Below are 17775 nucleotides of genomic sequence, written 5' to 3'. Positions count from 1 at the left end.
GACATCCATGAATCTGTCCGGCTTTTTCTTGTTGAGAATTTTTAGCGGATGGTATTTTTATGGTGCTAGGGTGCTGGCCTCGCGCTCAACACGCATATCTTGGAGGAACAGGAATTTATTTTTAGGGTTATTTCCCTTAGGAAGATTGGCTTCCCTACGCCTACTGAGCTCCTCCTACCCTTTGGTTTTATTTTAGGAGTTTCCTTCCCTTAGCCTTACTGCAAGGCTGCAGTAGCTGAGCTTATTTAGTGGTGGCTCTCCTCGCCACATCGCAAGATTTTCTTCGGAGCCTTGCAATATTTACTGAGATGCAGACACCGCATCTCACTGCCTCGTCCAATCCTGCTGCTGCTTGTCCGCGACTGTTTCCAGCTAACCAACATATCTGCTGGCCGATCCACTATCCGCAATCTGGGGTTGCGCCTGGTGGAATGCAGCTCTGAATCTGGGAAGGTAACCCAGCCCAGGAATCCTTTCATCTATGCACGGACAAAATCGAAATTCTTGCAAAATTTGAAATCATCAACGTTATTTTTGTAGGATTTTAAAATATTTCATAGCTCGATGGGTGCATGCCCCCTTGTTACGGCCTGGGTTTTGTGTGTGTGTGTGTGTGTGTGTGTGTGTGTGTGTGTGTGTGTGTGTGTGCGTGCGTGTGTGTGTGCGTGTGTGTATGAATTGTACGTAAAGATATTATTGTATTTTTTTTAGGATCCTCTCTGCCTTGGGAACTGACGTCATTGGACTTACGGTGTTTGGAACTAAGATCCAATCCCTGCGAGAACCAAACAGTGAATTCAGGGAGATGCTTGAAAGAATAGCTCTGCTCGGCCCCGTCGACAGTTTGATACCTGTCTACATAAGCAGTAAGGGCACTTGTTCATTATACTTTTAACTTAGGGGAAACATTCCAAGCTCTTGAATGTACATTTAATAAACCAATTATTAAACTTGATAATAAATCAATGCGCTGTTATAGGGACGTAAGGGGTAGTACAGTGGGATCCATGAGTATTACCATGTTCGTGCACTTTATTTGACCCAATAAGAGCTTCAAGAATTAAAAGAAAATTCAAAGCAAGATGCTGACAACTTCTGCACCAGCATATATAAAAATACATCGCTTAAAAACACATAGAATGTAAGAGAAAAATTAATGACAATAATCATGCACAATTTGCACGCTAATATTCATGAATCCCACTGAAATGTCAACCTCAATTCCACCAGGACCACACTAGCACCATGATAAAATTCAAGCATAACTCCCGCGAACTTTAAAAAAATTCAAGGGTGTACAAGCAGATGTTTTCTTCATTTCAACCTTACGTATTACCGCCTGTCACCACCCACACACACATACACACACAAATATATTAACAATATAATGGGTCTGTGCTACCCCAATGTATCCACCAAGTGGAGGCACATAGTGGTTCGGATCGAACTTTAAACTGTAGGTCCAGTCCCTATTAGCCTTACTGTGCATAAAGTGGACTTAAAACTCTAACTCAATCAATCAAAACCCAATGTACATTTGCAAATTCGCACACTCAGACTAGGAATACATCTATAAATACAAATCACAAATGTTACGGGATATAGTAATATACGAGAAATTGTTAATTTCATAAGAATTTCCAATTTACCTAATCAAATTCAATATATTTTGCAATAATCTTCCTGTGTGTCAGATTAGATTGTTCTGCAAAGGACACTAAAAAAACAAAAAGGAACGAGAGAATTCTGGTTTATTTTCCACGCAGCTTTCTCTTTTATTTTCCTTCCTCGATAAAAATAAAGGCTAAAGTGTGAAAAACTTGCCTCAGGACATTAATAAATATGTATTCATTCAATGGGATTTATATTAATAAGAATTCCAATTTTTCACGTCTACGGAGAAAAATTCAACCAGAATTCACGCATAATTCCCAGCGCCAAAAATTCATGCATAAATCCCGGAATTCAAGGAATTCCCGGCGAGTAACCACCCTGTCCACGCAGTACACCCAAACAACAACAATAATAATAATAATAATAATAATAATAATAATAATAATAAAAGGTAAAATATAAGTTATCCTTTTGCAGATTTTGAAAATCCTTAAAACTAATGCTTATTGCTGAGGATAAATATGTTGTAATTGAATTCTGATTTCGTAGAAAACTGTTTTGAAATATTTCTATTTTCCAGCTCATCTGCCTTTTCTCCAGCGCTTCTTCGATGTATTTGATGGCAAGGCACTGGATTACTTTACTGCAATGACAAGAGACCTTATCAATCAGAGACGTAAATCGAACCAGAAATTCGGAGATTTCATTGATTCTATGTTGGAAATGGAACAACAGGTAAGATTTGTCAATATTAGTACCATTGTACTTTAAACACACATAAGTTAATCAACGTAATAGGGAACATATGCGGGAGAAGTCTCTCTGTGAAATGCTTGCATATTTACCTTTACATCCCCAAGAAAACATGCGTTCAACTGCGTGAGGAATTTATAATTGCTAAAACCATGTGCTTAGCAATGCTTGTATCCCACAATGTTTATTCTATATGTTACAATTTAGGCTTACATTTTTATTTTTTATTTGTTTCATTTACAAATTAGATTACATTAGAAAGATCTTTATTGAATACAAGTGTTCCGCTCTTGATTGATTGATTGAAAAAGTTTTAGGTGCATCGGCACTTAAGGCCATTTTGCACCCTTCTATGTATACGAAGAAATATCCCCATACATAAAATTCTGACTGAAAGTTAAAAAAAAAAAAAGAAGAGCCCCTTGAAAAAAATTAAAAGTGCAAGGCTGTAAAAGGATCGGCACAAAATAAGCACAACACATTAAAAAATCAGAATGTATTAAAAGCTTCCTCACAGACGGGGAAGAAACCAGCTCTTCGCAAAATCTAAAAACTTTGGATAAAATACTGTTGTCATCACCCAACAGGGATGACAACTAGCTGGGTAGATTAAAAGTCTGTCTGAGGATAACGAAGTCGGCACATTCAATAAGAATATGCCGAGCACTTAAAACAACGTTACAAACATGACACACAGGAGTGTCCAGCCCTTGCAGCAAGTGACCATGGGTTAGACCGCTGTGTCCAATACGTAGTCTGGTAAGAATAACTTCATCTTGACGAGAGGGAGGGGACGAGGAACGCCCTGCACGTGTGGTGGGCTTAATAGCGTGAAGCTTGTTCCCCGTTTGCGCATCCCACTCGGCCTGCCAAGTGTCAAAAAAGGCAAGAACGGAACACATTCTGCAGGTTGCTAGCTGGCAGCAGGTCCGGTATATGCACACGTGGCTAGGGACCCAACAGAAGCGGACATCGGCATTGGCACACAAGGACACTAGCCATCGAAAGATACGCTGCACCACAGGATGTCTGGAATTCGATAATTCCAGACTCTGGAGCATACTGGTGGAATCTGTGCATACAAGAACTTTCTTCATAAGGTGAATATCTGCGAAATCCAATGCCTTTAGGACAGCATACAGCTCTGCTGTGTAGATGGAACGGGCAGGGTGTAGGACGAAACTGTGACTTTCAGAGTCCACAACAAAGGCGCATCCTACCGATTCCGCAGATTTGGACCCATCCGTGTAAAACACATTAAAATTCGGGTACTGAGAGCGAAGCTCTAAAAACCGCTGCTGGTACTCGACCATTAGTGTTTCTGCATTTTGAAGAGCAGTAAGCGACAAGTTAAACGCTGGAGCAGGAAACTCCCAAGTTGGGAGAGGCGGAAAGAGTGGAGAGACGCCAGGCAGATCACAATTAACATCAAGTGCTGATAGGATCTCGTCTGCAAGAACACCGAATGATCTTGTGGCACGAGGATGTAGTCGGTACATGGTCAGCTTTCTCTCGTCGGAGATGGTATGATACAAAGGATGAGAGGACATTGAACGAAGATGGAAGTAGTAGTTCAAAGTAAGTCGCTGTCTACGAAGAGACAGCGACGGCTCAGATGACTCAACATACAGACTTGCGACTGGACTCGTACGAAATGCACCGGAACACGTACGAATACTAGCGTGATGAACAGTTTCCATAATTCGAAGCCGATATGGTCGGGCTGACGAATAGACAACACAACCGTAATCGAGCTTCGCCCTGATAAGTGAACGGTACAGGCGGAGTAGTACCGTTCGGCCAGTACCCCCAAGATGTATGACTTAAAACGCATAGAATGTTAGACAGGAGAATTTTAGCTGGCGGAGGTGAGGTAGCCAAGTAAATTTCGTATCGAAGATGAGGCGGAGAAAATTCGGATCTCATTCACGAAACGCAGGGGCGATCTTCCATGTATAGGTCAGGTTTAAGATGATAGGTACGTTGACGACAAAAATGGACGCACACGGATTTCTCGGATGAGACGGTGAAACCAGTTTGGGAGGACCACTCAACCAAATGGATTATAGTCAGTTGGAGTTGACGAGAAGCTGACGTGAGATTCCGTGAGCGACAAAAGATTGTCAGGTCTTCCAAGTAGAGGGGACCATGTACAGAGGCAAGAATGTTTGCCATAACACAATTCACTGGTATGGTAAACAGAGTCACACTAAGTACGCTGCTCTGCGGAACACCATTCTCCTGTAGATCAATGTCCGCAAAGGAGTTCCCACCATGTTCGTGGAAATCTCGACCTGACAGGAAGTTTTGAACAAAGTGCGCCATATGGCCACGGACACCACAAGAGTGAAGCTGCTTGAGGATATCAAATCGCCACGTCGTGTCATAATCCTTTTGGATTTCCAAGAAAGTGGCAACTAAATGTTCCTTGTTGAGGAAAGCATCCTGAATGTGCGTTTCCAGCTGAACCAGATGATCCAGTGTGGAACGATTGGAGGGAGATCCACATTGATAGTTACTTATCAAAGAGTTCCCCTCCAAGAACCAGGTGAGCCATTTGTTGACTAACACAGCTAGTTAAGGCAATGTGCCTGTAACTCAAGGCTGCGGTGCGATCTTTACCTGGCTTCAGGATGGGAACAATAATAGCCTCTTTCCAGGACGAGCGAAAATAATCCTCCAACCGAAGCCTGTTGAATACTGTGAGAAGGAAATGTCTAACAGCTGGAGGTAGATGACGAAGCTTCTTGTAGTGGATCCTGTCCACTCCAGGAGCTGTGTTTTTCGAATCCCGAAAAGCATTATCGAACTCCCACTCCTTGAATGGAGAGTTGTAGCGCTCGGTGTTATTGCTTCGGAAAACAAGTTTAGATCGTTCTTGTCCTTTTCACGGCGAGAACGTGGCTGGTAATTCTCCGAGCTGGATGCATTCCACAAGTCCGTGGCCAAGATATTTGCAATGTCTCCAGCGTTGGTAACTAACGTGCCGTCATGTTGTAGTGCACTCAGTGGAAGAGTCGATGTATCTCTCTCGATGCGACGTACTTTGTTCGAAACGGCTTTCAACGAAGCCTGCTTCGTCGGAAAAGACACATATTGAATCCAGCACGCCTTCTTACTTGCGCGAATGAGCTGATGAACACGGGCACGCTTAATGCGGAGCTGCTGAAGGTTCGCGGCAGTGTGGCTTCTGTTGAAACGATCGAGAGCCCGATTCCGGTGCTTGATGGCTGCACTGAAATCCGCAGACCACCAGCGGACTGGGTAATGCTTCGCAGGTCCACTGGGATGTGGAATCGAAGCATGTGCGGTATCAAGGACACGGAAATTGAAGTGTTCAAAGGCGTCGATAGGAGGCAAAGTCGGCGCAAGATCGATATCAACTTGCAGTGTTCGTTCGTAAACACCCCAGTCAGCTCGACTGAGATGCCAGTGAGGAAGGTGTCCCGTTGATCCCTCAAGATGGTTAAAAACGAGATGTAAAGGAAAATTATCACGCCCAGAGAGATCGCTATGGACGCTCCAAGAAAGAGTTGGAGCCAGACTGGGACTGCAAAACGACAGATCCTGTGCGGAATGCCTCCCACAAGATGGGCTGAAGTATGTGGGAGTACCATCGTTCAGGAGTGCTAACTCGGACACTTCACGGAATTCTCACGGAATTCTGCTAGAATCTGACCCCGGGGCTCTGTACGAACTGATCCCCATAGACGTGGTACGAATTAAAATCGCCCAAAAGAATCAGAGGTGTAGGTAGTTGATCCTACAAATACCGAAGATCCTCAAGAGAGAAACGCTCCTTCCTTGTTATGTACACGCAGCAGATGGTAATCGGTTCCGATAAATATACTCGCACGGCGACAGCTTGAAGGGGAGTGGTGTTGAGTGGATGGAGTCTCGAACACCAATTGCTACACCACCGTGTGCACGACGACTCTCAGGAAGCTTGTCGATGCGGTAAAGCGTGTAACCATTTAGAATCACTGACTCGTTGGGGCGAAAATGTGTCTCTTGGAGACAAATGAGGTCAGGGTCAAATTCAGGGATTAAAAGTTGAAGTTCTTCAATGTGTATATATATATTGACTTATGTATATATTCATGTTGATATTATTCTGCTGAAAAAGCAGCTGACGACCCTTAGTACAGCAGTACGTATAAATGTAAAGATATGTAAGTTACAAATTTATGATACAAGATTTGATGATACAAATATAAATGTAAAAGAGAAATACTAAATACATTAAAAAGTATATTAGAATATACATGATACATACATAAAGTATACATGATAAATACATTAAAATATACCTGATGGCTCTGCCCCTTGATCGGGCTCACTGCATTTGCCACATAAGGCAGTCGTGGCCTTGCAGGAAGGCTGAGTGTGCCCAAAATGCTGACATTTGAAGCACCGCATCGGGTTGTTGATGTACGGCCGGACATTCAGGGTGTAATATCCAGCCCGTACCTTACCCTGGAGAGTGGTCGTTTGAAAAGTGGGTATAAGTGAAGCAGTTGGTACAAGTTCTCCAGACTTTCGCGTCTTTATTCGCTGCACTGCTGTGATATGTTGATTTGATAGCTCTTGAAGGATTTCCTTCTCAGTGGCGTTCAACAGATCCCAGTGGAGAATTACACCTTTACAACCGTTCAGTTGACGGCGAGGTTCGACCTGAACAGGAAAGTCACCCAATGTTCTAAGCTTAAGGAGGTTGTTAGTCTGGCGATGTCTACTTGTCTGGATGAGGAGGCTTCCGTTGCGCATTTTTTTGATGTCAGGTACATCACTTCCAGCGGCATAGTCCACTTACTATTTGATAAGGAACGGTGACAGGTCCTTTAATGTTGCCGCTCCATTTTTCTTGTTGTTGGCAGATTCATCGTTACTATCTGTCTTTTCGACAATGCTAACTACAAGGTGTCGTGGCACTGACGTGACGTCACTTGTCTGTTCCAACATACTAGGCGGGTTCTGGTGCCTCGCACGTTTTGGAGGTTTCCCTCTGTTTGAAGCTGATCTTTTTCCCTTAAACAGTAAGATTTTCTAAGAAGGGTTCATAAAAGGTCACCTCGACACGCCCTCTATGCCGAAGAAGGCCTACCCCCCAAAATGAAGGTTACGCAAGGACGAAGCCTAAATCCCTGCGGCCACGTTCGCGACTGCAACTACCCCTGCAGCCAACACTGTCCCATCGGCACGTGAAACAAACACCTTGGGATAGGGTTTTTTTCTATCGAGCTTGTCTCCTCTAGTAGGACCCTTAGTTATAGGGAGGTCAACGGGATGGAGACGAATGACGTGATGGAATGGTGAAAACGTGAGATACGGATATGAAGAATGAATGAAATGATGAGATGAAAATGGCCTCCCTACTAAGCCCCTTGCCTCGTCAAGGCAGTCCCACACGGAGGGGGAGAACAAACTCTTGTCGGAATTATAACATTAAAAAGACAAATAATATAATTATAAAAATGAAATATGGCACGCTTAGTGAAACTTATAATGGAATTAGAACACAGTTAAATGTATAAATAATGGTTAAATAACAGTGATGATTAATAATTACATTTGTTGGGCTAGCAACAACTTCTTAAAATTTGTGGTCAAAGTATGTGAAGCAATAGTGTATGCATTTTGTTCCATTCCTTGCACCGTTCACTTATCAGGTCGAAGCTCGATTATGGATGTATTGTGTATTCGTCCGCCCTGCCTTCTCGGCTTCGCATCCTAGACACAGTGCATCATGTGTGTGTTCCGGTGCTTTCCGTACAAGTCCCGTCGCCAGATTGTGCCTTCGCATCCTTCATATCATACCGTCTCAGACGAAAAAGGCTGGCTCTGTACCGACTACATCCTCGCGCCACTAGACCATTCGGTGTCCGTGCAGACGAGATCCTGTCAGCACTAGGCTTTGACAGTGATCTGCCTGGCGTTTCTCCACTCATTTCGCCATTCCCAACTTGGAAATTTCCTGCCCCTGTCAATGACATGTCTCTCACTGCCCTCCCAAAGGTAGAGACACCAATGGTCAATGGTCAATGGTCGTATACCAGCAGCGGTTTTTAGAACTTTGATCACGGTAGTCCACTTTTAACATGTATCATGCGGATGGGTCCAAATCTCTCGAATCGGTCGGATGTGTCTTTCTTGTGGATTCTGAAAGTTGCAGCAATATTTTACATCCTGCGTGTCCGAACAACACGATTGAACTTACGCAGTTCTAAAAGCCCTGGACTTTGCTGAGGTTCACGCTTATCAACCAGTGCTTCCATGCACAGATTCCACCAGTGTACTCCAGAGTCTGGAATTGCTGACTTCCAGGCATCCTGTAGTACAGCGCATCCTTTGCAGGCTTGTGTCGTTATCTGCCAGTGCTGAAGTTCGCTTCTGCTGGGTCCCCAGTCATTACAGTGAACATAATATTTTGACCCAAAAATGGATTCCCAAGGAGGTCAGTTTACACCCCCCCCCCCCCGAACCTTGTTCTAAAAACTCGGTTAGGCTTAATTATAAATAATTGTTATTATTAACGTATTATTACTTATTAAAGTGTGGATCCCATAAATTATATATCATAAGCAGTATATTAAATATGATCTCCCCGTTTTCAAATTGTATTTCGTAATTCTTATAATCTCGATATGAGTTCCAGGGTCCGGATTTTGATAAGATGTCAAATCCTGAATACGAACCTCTGGTTTTAAAAATGTGAATTTTATTGTGCATTTTTTTCATCATATTTTCTATTTTTTAAGTTACAGGTAATCTTTTTAAGTTTAACGTCATTTTTTGATCCTTTTTTCGCGTTTCACGTCTTTTTCTGGTTGTTTTTGTTTTCTGCGTAAGTTCAAAAAGGCGTAATGTAATTGTATTACCTTTCACTCAGTCATTTTTAGCCTAGAACTGACATTTATCACCTTGATGTTGGTAACAATGAAAACTAGAATTTTATCGCCACATGATTGAAGGGATAAAGCTACATGCCGCTCGGCATTACTTACCGCAATAATTCTGAGTAAGGTAAGATTTTTATACCTAAAATTCACATACACTTTGTAATTTCAATTCGAAGGTTACAGAAGTAAGAATTGTGCCGTACTGTCATACCCTGAAATAAAGACATAATTTATGTGATTTTTAGGTCGTTTTATTTATATTTTTAGGTCATTTTATAGATCATTTTTCAGATATTTTTACGTCATCAAAATCCGGACCCTGCTTATTACGTAGTGTTTTTGGTCCCTTCTGATCAACCTTTGATGTTAGTCCTACGTATGCTGAAGTTGAGGAATGCCAAAATTATTTATCAGAACAGCGTTATTTTTCACCTTGATACTCGAGAAACTCACGCCACATATCTGACACAACACGAGATTTGACTTTTGAGTTTGTGCCAAGACGCAGGAATTTTAATTCTTGTTGCAGTTCCGTATTGAAATAACATGTACGGTACTCTTCTTGACCATGTGTATTCACTGCTCTACAAATAACCGTATACACATGAAACAATACAACAATGCAATGCGAGCTAACGTAAAAAGTAAACTGGTGTCTGCTCGAACGTTCGACGACAATGGAACATTTTGATTTTTATGAAATGCTTGAAACGCAGTCCAAATTCCATCAACAGTTTTCAGCATGAAATGTCTCTCAAATTTAGACTTGATTTTTAAGTTAACTCCTAGATTTTATATAACGGGACAAATAATTTTTAAATAATATCGACGGGACGACCGTGACACTCCTCTGAAATTATTAATCTTTATACTCAAGATTTAATATTTCACTACCCCTTGAAAGAAAATTGATGCTTCTGGATGAGAAGTAGTAAGATTAAGAAATTTGTCCACTATTTCACATGCAAAGTCTAACGAATGAAATATTAGCAAATAGCATAAGCCATTTTTTACCCGAAGTCAGAATAATCCTTCTGTATGTGTAATATTTAAAATTTTCGTTCATATTGGTTTGAATGTCTCACTCCACATACAATTTAGCTTATTATTACTGGAGCTCCAATAAAATTCCATTATCAAAGGAAGGGTATAACTTTCTCTATCTTTATCCATAGTCAAACTATTTTTAGCTTATTCCCAGTTTCCTAGCGTGTTTTACAGTGTTTGCATTCTTATTGTCCTTAGGTAAGCCAACTATGATTAGAATAGTAGAGAAACGAAATGAAATAAATGGGAGAAACACCTAGTTGTACCCATAGTCCACACATTCGGGGGTGTGCACTTATTGTCCTGGTGTTTTACGTTTAGACCAGGACGTCTTTCCGCGAAAGTTGTACGGTTCCCCCGTATATTTTTTATGAACTGTTTATTTATTAACTATTAATATGGTTACAATATTATGTTTGATACAATACTCATTTTTTGTTTAATTACCTAGTCTGTTGTGGTAACCAGTGCAGGCTTGGTTTACATGAGACGTGAAAATTATTTGTGTAAATCAAGTAATGTGAGATTACTTTTTTTTTTTGTAGGCGATTGTTCCGGAATGGGATTACGAGACAGATCCTCGATTTAGTAAAGGTAGAGAGTAAAGTTTCAGTGGAGATGGAATAGGTAGTACTGGTATAGCTTAAGTACAGTAATCCTGGAAACTTCAGGGAACAGGGGGGGGGGTGCCTGGGATGCATCAGGATGGCTTGTGAGGAAAGGGGATTTAGATTGTGTAGCGAAGGGTTTGTGTCAGTTCCGTTAGGCATTTCGTTAAGCTCCGGTGCCGGTTGCTCTGGTGATCGGAGAAGTCTCTGGTTCTGCAGCCTTGGTGATCTTCTTTGCTCAATTACAAGTTTCTGTGGAGTAAGGAGTTGAGGTATTGGGAGTTGGTTTCGTGATGATTGGTATTTTCGCAACTCAGCTGCTATTACAGCGTCTGCCAGGTAGTTTAAGGTGTTGTAGTGGTATGTCTCATAGTTTGGGAGCTCATGCCATAGGCGCGTTTTCTTCGTGTCAGGTGTGGGACAGTGGTAGAGCGTATGTTCCGCTGAGTCCACCACTTCGCGACATGTAGGACAGTATTCTCCTTGCCTTTGGTTAAATCTAGCCAGATGTTGGCCGTAAGGCCCGTGGCCAGTTAGAAAGTGAAGAAGGCCGCTAGATGGTTGTACGTGTGTCATCGCTAATCTTTCTTCTATGTTTGGGAAGAAGTTGTAAAGTCTTCTCCCTACTGTAGCTTGATTCCATTCTTCCTGCCATTTATGAATCAGATTCCTATTAATATCCGACATTGTGGGAACGAATTCACCTATAACTTCAATAATTTTGTTGTCCATTCCTTTTAATCTTTATTTATTTCAGAAATTGAATGCAACAGGTATATTACCCAGTTATAATGCTTTAAGAAATCTGCACTCCCATTGGTTAATTCATTCTGAGCGCGGTGTCTTGTTACCGCCATATCTTTTACACTCTGCAGTTTTCAGTGTTCGTGTAGAAGCCACTCGGGCAACAGCCAAAAGCCGTCGTGTCGCGGACAATTATGGATAACGTAGGCCTAACATGGCTACGTTTCATTCGTGGCAATTCTGTGAAGTGCAATGATAAGTAATTGATTATCACAAGAACATTACAGTGCTCGATATCATTCATTCAAGAACTAGTGGCGTGTTATTGTAACAACAGCTGCAACCTCATGTAAACAGTTTCCCTAGCAGGAGTGCAGGAAAGTGTAATTACGTGTTGTGTACTGGGCAGGATCCTCCATCATTTTTGGTCTTCAACGTTCAGGATTCATGAATCAGTATAAAAGATAAAGAATTGTTATAGTTTCAGTCTTATTTAACGTGTAAAATTAGTACATGAGAATAAGTCGTGCATATCTAATGGCTTGGTTTCAAACAAGGAGTACCACAAGGAAGTATTCTAGGTCCTATCCTCTTTTTCCCTATGCATCAACGATTTTAATGAAGCACTGAAATACTGCAAATAGCATCAGTATGCGGATGACACTCAAATATACAGTATATACAAACACCATTAGGAAATAGTGCAATGGCTGTAGAAACACTGCAACAGGACCTCAAAGCAATATCTACTAGGGTGAATCAATTTATTTTTCATAATTTATTGAAACAAAATACAAATACAAAACAAAGTAATTACTTTTCTACATAACTCCCTTGAACTGAAATGCACTTTTGCCAGCGGATAGCGAGTTTGGCAATCCCTTTGTCCCAAAAAGTTCTCGGTAGTGTGTGCAGCCAGTTGCACACGAACTCTTCCACTTCTCCGTCATCCTGAAAACGCTTACCTCCGAGTGCTTCTTTCAAAGGTCCAAACAAGTGATAATCACAAGGGGATAAGTCTGGACTGTATGGAGGATGGTCAAGTGGTGTCCAAAAAATTTCGTCCAGTTTGTCACGTGTTGCACCAGCTGTGTGAGGTCTGGTGTTGTCATGAAACAGCAGAACACTTCTGATGGGTGTACCACGTCGTTTGGTCCGATAAGCAGCCTTAACACTTTCCAGGAGTTGACAATAGTAAGCAGCATTTACTGTTCTTCCTTCATGAAGATAATCAATAAAAATGACACCTCTGAAATCCCAAAAAAACTGTGGCAAGAATCTTCCCAGCTGATGCGTGGCTTTTGGCCTTGACTGGCCCAGCCTCTTCTTTTTTCCGCCACTCCTTGCTGGCCAGTTTTGACTCTGGTGTGTAGTGGTGGACCCAAGTTTCATCACAGGTGACAAGACGGTGCAAAAATTCATCCCCTTCTCTCTCTTAACGAACCAGGTGCCTTTGAGAGATTTCCAGTCGAACCTTTTTCTGCTCCTCAGTGCGGAGACGTGGGACCCACCTCGAAGAGATTTTTCTGTAGCCCAAGTTCTCGTGAATGATCGTGTGAGCACTACCATAACTTATGCCCGCTGCAGATGAAATTTCACTGACTGCCAAGCGAAGGTCACCTTCAATCAAGTCCTTGGCCGCCGTTGATGTCTTTCATTTTCCACAGTTTCCCGTCCTCCCAAAAACATGTTGTGCCATTCATACACACGGGTCTTTGAAAGGGTGGACTCACCAAACTGTGCTCGAAGTCTGGTCAAAATTTCACTTTGTTTTACCCCTTCGTTTGTAAGAAATTTTATAATAATGCATTGTGCAATGGACGGGTGTACCTCCTGCTCACTCATCGTCCTACTGACTGATGTTAAAGGTTGACAAGGACTCCAGGAAAGGAACAGACTCCAGATACACCCACTATCATCACCTCAAGGCCACAGGACTCCACCAAACTTTCCCTGCAGGTAAGAAATAAATTCCCGTTTATATTTGATTCACCCACGTAAATGGTCTAAATGTAATCCACTCAAGTTGAACTCATCTAAATCTTATATTTTAACTCTAGGATAGTATTGACTCTAAAGAGATCATGAAAGATTTCATTGAACGTTGCTAGAAGAACCACCTTCGAAAAAATCGAGAACAAGTTCAAAATATTCTGTTTTGAAATTGGCCACTGTTTTATTTAATCAGGATTGGTAATTTTTTATCGTATACCTGTAAACATTTGTGTGCTACATGATAATGCATTACTTTGGATAGAAGTTGCAGTGTTATGTATTTACTTTGAAATTAGAACAAAAAGACATGTTAACACTATTGAGCCTTGTTTCCATGCTTAATAAAACACTCAAAATGCTGACCAAGATAGAATTTATTGCCAAATAAACACACCATAAACGTAGTGTTTCAACCGTATAGCAACAACATCTTCTTCAGACTCTGAACTTCGCGGTGGAGTGGTTAGCACAGCTTGCCACGACGCAGAGGTCCCAGGTTCGAAATCCGGTCTGGGGAAGATTGTTCTTTGTGAGTGTCACTTCATCAATTTCATATCATCACTCATCCTCATTGTCGCGATTAGCCAAAAGTGGCAGAAAAGCAACATAAAATAACCTAATACCCTTATCTGTGCTAATATCTAGAAATCAATCTCAAATAGGCCTAGGAAGAGCAGGTTTAAGATATTTCTATCATCTTTAATATTGCTACTGCAAATAACCAACGTGCTTTTGTTATCATCATGGCAATTGTTTTAAATAAATTTTAAAACATCAGACACAAATTTATATTCTCGGGTGCTTCACCTTGCAAGCATAATAGGGTACTCGAGATATGCTTGGTTTTCTTTGAATTGTGCTGCGGACAAGCCTTCAAAAAGTGATCAGTTCTCCCGTCTGACAGAACTAGATATTAAAAAAAATCACTGTGATCAAAAAATACAACTATCCAAATATCACTTTTTTTATTCGAATTTCAAAATAATGGCAATTACAATCCGTGGATTCCTATACATCCAAACTGAATTAGTTTTCTTCTCTTTCAGGTGAAAGGCACCGACAATAAACTGAACATCACCGAGTACACCCTGATCGCCCAGGCAATCAATTTCCTCCTGGCAGGCTTCGACACAACCTCCACTTCCTTATCCTTCACGCTCTACCATTTGGCTCAGAACCAGGAGCTCCAGCAAAAAGCGTTCGAGGAAGTGTCACAGGCGCTGGAAGAGGCTGGAGGAAAAATCACTTACGAAATGCTTCAGGGCCTCCCTTACGTAACCGCCTGCCTCACGGAAGCCATGAGGATGCACTCGACCATCGTCAGACTGGAACGACTGTGCCACAAGGATTTCGTCTACAAAGGGATGAAGGTGAAGAAAGGGACTCTGGTGATGATCCCCCTCTGGGCCCTTCACAGGAATCCCGAGTACTTCCCGGATCCAGAGGTATTCGACCCTGATCGCCATCTTGCAGAGAACAAAGGAAGGATCCATCAGTACGCATTAATTCCTTTCGGGGCTGGACCGAGGAACTGCATAGGAATGAGGTATGCTTGGTTACAGATGAAGGTTGCCATGTGTCATCTACTTTCGACCTTCCAGTTCAGCATCGCACCCGAAACCAAAATCAAGTATGAAACCGGAGGAGGAATTCTCGTTAGATACGGACCCATTCACTTGCGTATGGAGAGCCGTCAAATGTAAGTCCGTGATGTGAATTGGGCAGCTCTAAAAATACATTCAATCATTACTTACGTGTTCTTCATGTGATATTATTTTGTGTAACGTATTATTCATTTCGAGACGTTTTGTTTTTTTACTGGTGTCAGCAAAAAGGATTTTACTATGTGTAGGTGGGTGGGGTATGTAATATATATATGAAATCTGGCATTCATCATATACAATTTTCAAAAATTATAAGAATGTCACTTAGTTTCGGTTATAATTCATAGTTTACTGCAAAACTTGGGTCGAAAAAGACATGTTCTGCAGTGAATGTGGATCAGCGATAGAAATACATGTTGCAAGAGAGACACTCCAAGACCAGTGCTCGAATTGAGGTGAGGAAATAGGAAATTATTCACTCTTTTCATTTTCTTTCTCATGTGTAAAACATTTCCAAATCATTTCTGAACCGTATCTGGAAAAATATGTATTAACGTAGTTATTACAATTTATTATGAAAAAATGTTCATTGTTAAGATGGTAAAGTTATAATTGTACTCCTCAAAGATGCTAATTCTTGTAGAAATCTAAATATTGTAAATGTAAATAATACAAATTTGCATTATATTTAAATCCCTAATTTCTAGAATAATGCACATATTGATTTTTTTATATCAGAATCACTTTGTGTGAAAATACAATCAACTCTTAATCAGTTAATGGTGTTTATTAGGCTCTAAGAAAGGAAAAGAAAGGAAATAATATACATGTACTGATGGTGTGAAGCTTATACGAAAGAAAATGTAAACACACATTTTTCTTGTTTTATAATTCAATAATTTTTGTAGGTATAAATAGCAAACATTTTGTGTAGAAAAATATACAAAATACTAATCATGTTTAACCGTGAATAGTGTCATTATCATTAAATTGTAAAAAAAGATAGCAGTTGATATTTTTCAAACTACCATTAAAAAATCTCCAACATTTAGCTTCAAAAACTATACAAATATTTAAGTTAATATGTTAAGTTACAATTTTAGAGTCCATCCACAATGTTTCACTACAAGAAAACTTACTGAAATTGTTATAGTTTCATTAACACACTCAACTAACATTTCCATAGTAGGTACAGTATCAGAATCAAAAAAATGTATATTTACATATAATGTTTTATTTGCTTTATTCAAACTGTTCAAATATTTTACAAAGCTGTTTACTAGAGAAAGCCTTTCTATGGAACCAAAAAGCACACAAGCAATTTTAAGCATCTTGTTTAAAAAAAATCTAAAAAATCGATTTAAATAAAAAAAAATGATTTAAATTTAAAAAATCAACAAAATAATTTTTGGGAATTAAAATCATGATTTTTTTATCCACCCTGGTTCTAACAAATCAAACATATCTCAATGTGGAAAATCAATTTTCAGAAATTCAATTTCTACTCTTTCTACAATTTTGTTCAAGTGATTCTTCAAACATGCGAATGAGTAGTGAGTTTTCTGGAAGAAATGTAAGAAGTTATTCGCCTTTCCATAAACGGTTTCGACACTTGCATTCAACTGAATGGTCTCATTTCTGGTAGTGCATGCCTTGAGGTTAGGTAAGTGATTCACATCCTTCATGACTGCTGGAAATTACAACTTGAAGAAAACGATAAAACACACGTTTATTCCCAACTCCGCTAACCCAGGATGGTGTGGGTATGCGTTCCCGTTTAAATGAGCGTCAACCAATGCCGACAGATGTTTTCTGAGTGCTAAAAAGTGTCTAAATGCTACGAAGATTTACAGTAGTACTTAGAAATCATGTGCGGTCTCAATGTACTATACAAAATTACATTGCAAGCTCCACGACCATTCCTGACCATTTCATAAAATATATAACTAACTATTTAACTCTCTAGCCTTCTTAAACCCGAAGGTTTATTGGCTGCACCAACACAGGTCTTCCATCTGTCCCTATTGTGAGCAAGATCTATATACTCTTTTCCATCCCTACCGATTTCCTTTAGGTCCATCTGAACGTTATCTCTCCGTCTTTGTCTTGGCCTTCCTACTGATCTCTTATCATTAGGCTTCCCAACAAGAATCCTGTAAACTCTTCTTTCCTCTCCCATTCGTGCCACATGGCCTGCCCGCCTAAGTCTTCTTGATTTAATCATTCCAATAATATCTGGACATTATTAAAAATTATGTAACCTTCTCCACTTACCTGTCTCCTCATCCCTTTCAGGTCCAAATATTTTTCTAAGGATATTATTTTCAAACACTCTTCATTTATGTTCCTCTTTCAATGTAAGGGACCACGTTTCGCATCCATATAATACTACTGGCAAAATTACTGTCTTGCATAATATAACTTCTAGTTTCTTAGATATTATACGAGAAGATAAAAGTTTATGAAGAGAAAAGTAACACGCATTTCCTGAATTAAGCCTGCTTTTTATTT

General features: G+C 40.5%; 1 protein-coding gene across 2 annotated transcripts in view; it reads left to right on the top strand.

Moving 5' to 3' along the window:
* LOC146001734 (cytochrome P450 3A24-like) overlaps positions 1–16269 on the top strand; it is a 46428-nt gene extending 30159 nt beyond the window's left edge. For both annotated transcript variants that reach the window (XM_083139430.1, XM_083139431.1), the window contains exons 3-5: positions 712–866; positions 2195–2349; positions 14707–16269. In XM_083139430.1, the coding sequence (XP_082995556.1) occupies positions 712–866; positions 2195–2349; positions 14707–15363 (967 nt within the window). In that variant the 3' untranslated portion in view covers positions 15364–16269. The remainder of the gene's footprint in view (positions 1–711; positions 867–2194; positions 2350–14706) is intronic.
* The last annotated feature ends 1506 nt before the right edge of the window (positions 16270–17775 follow it).

Source organism: Lepisma saccharinum, chromosome 17 (assembly GCF_977018435.1).
Source record: "Lepisma saccharinum chromosome 17, izLepSacc3.1, whole genome shotgun sequence".
Taxonomy (NCBI): Eukaryota; Metazoa; Arthropoda; class Insecta; order Zygentoma; family Lepismatidae; genus Lepisma; species Lepisma saccharinum.
This window is presented reverse-complemented; position numbering and strand designations above follow the sequence as displayed.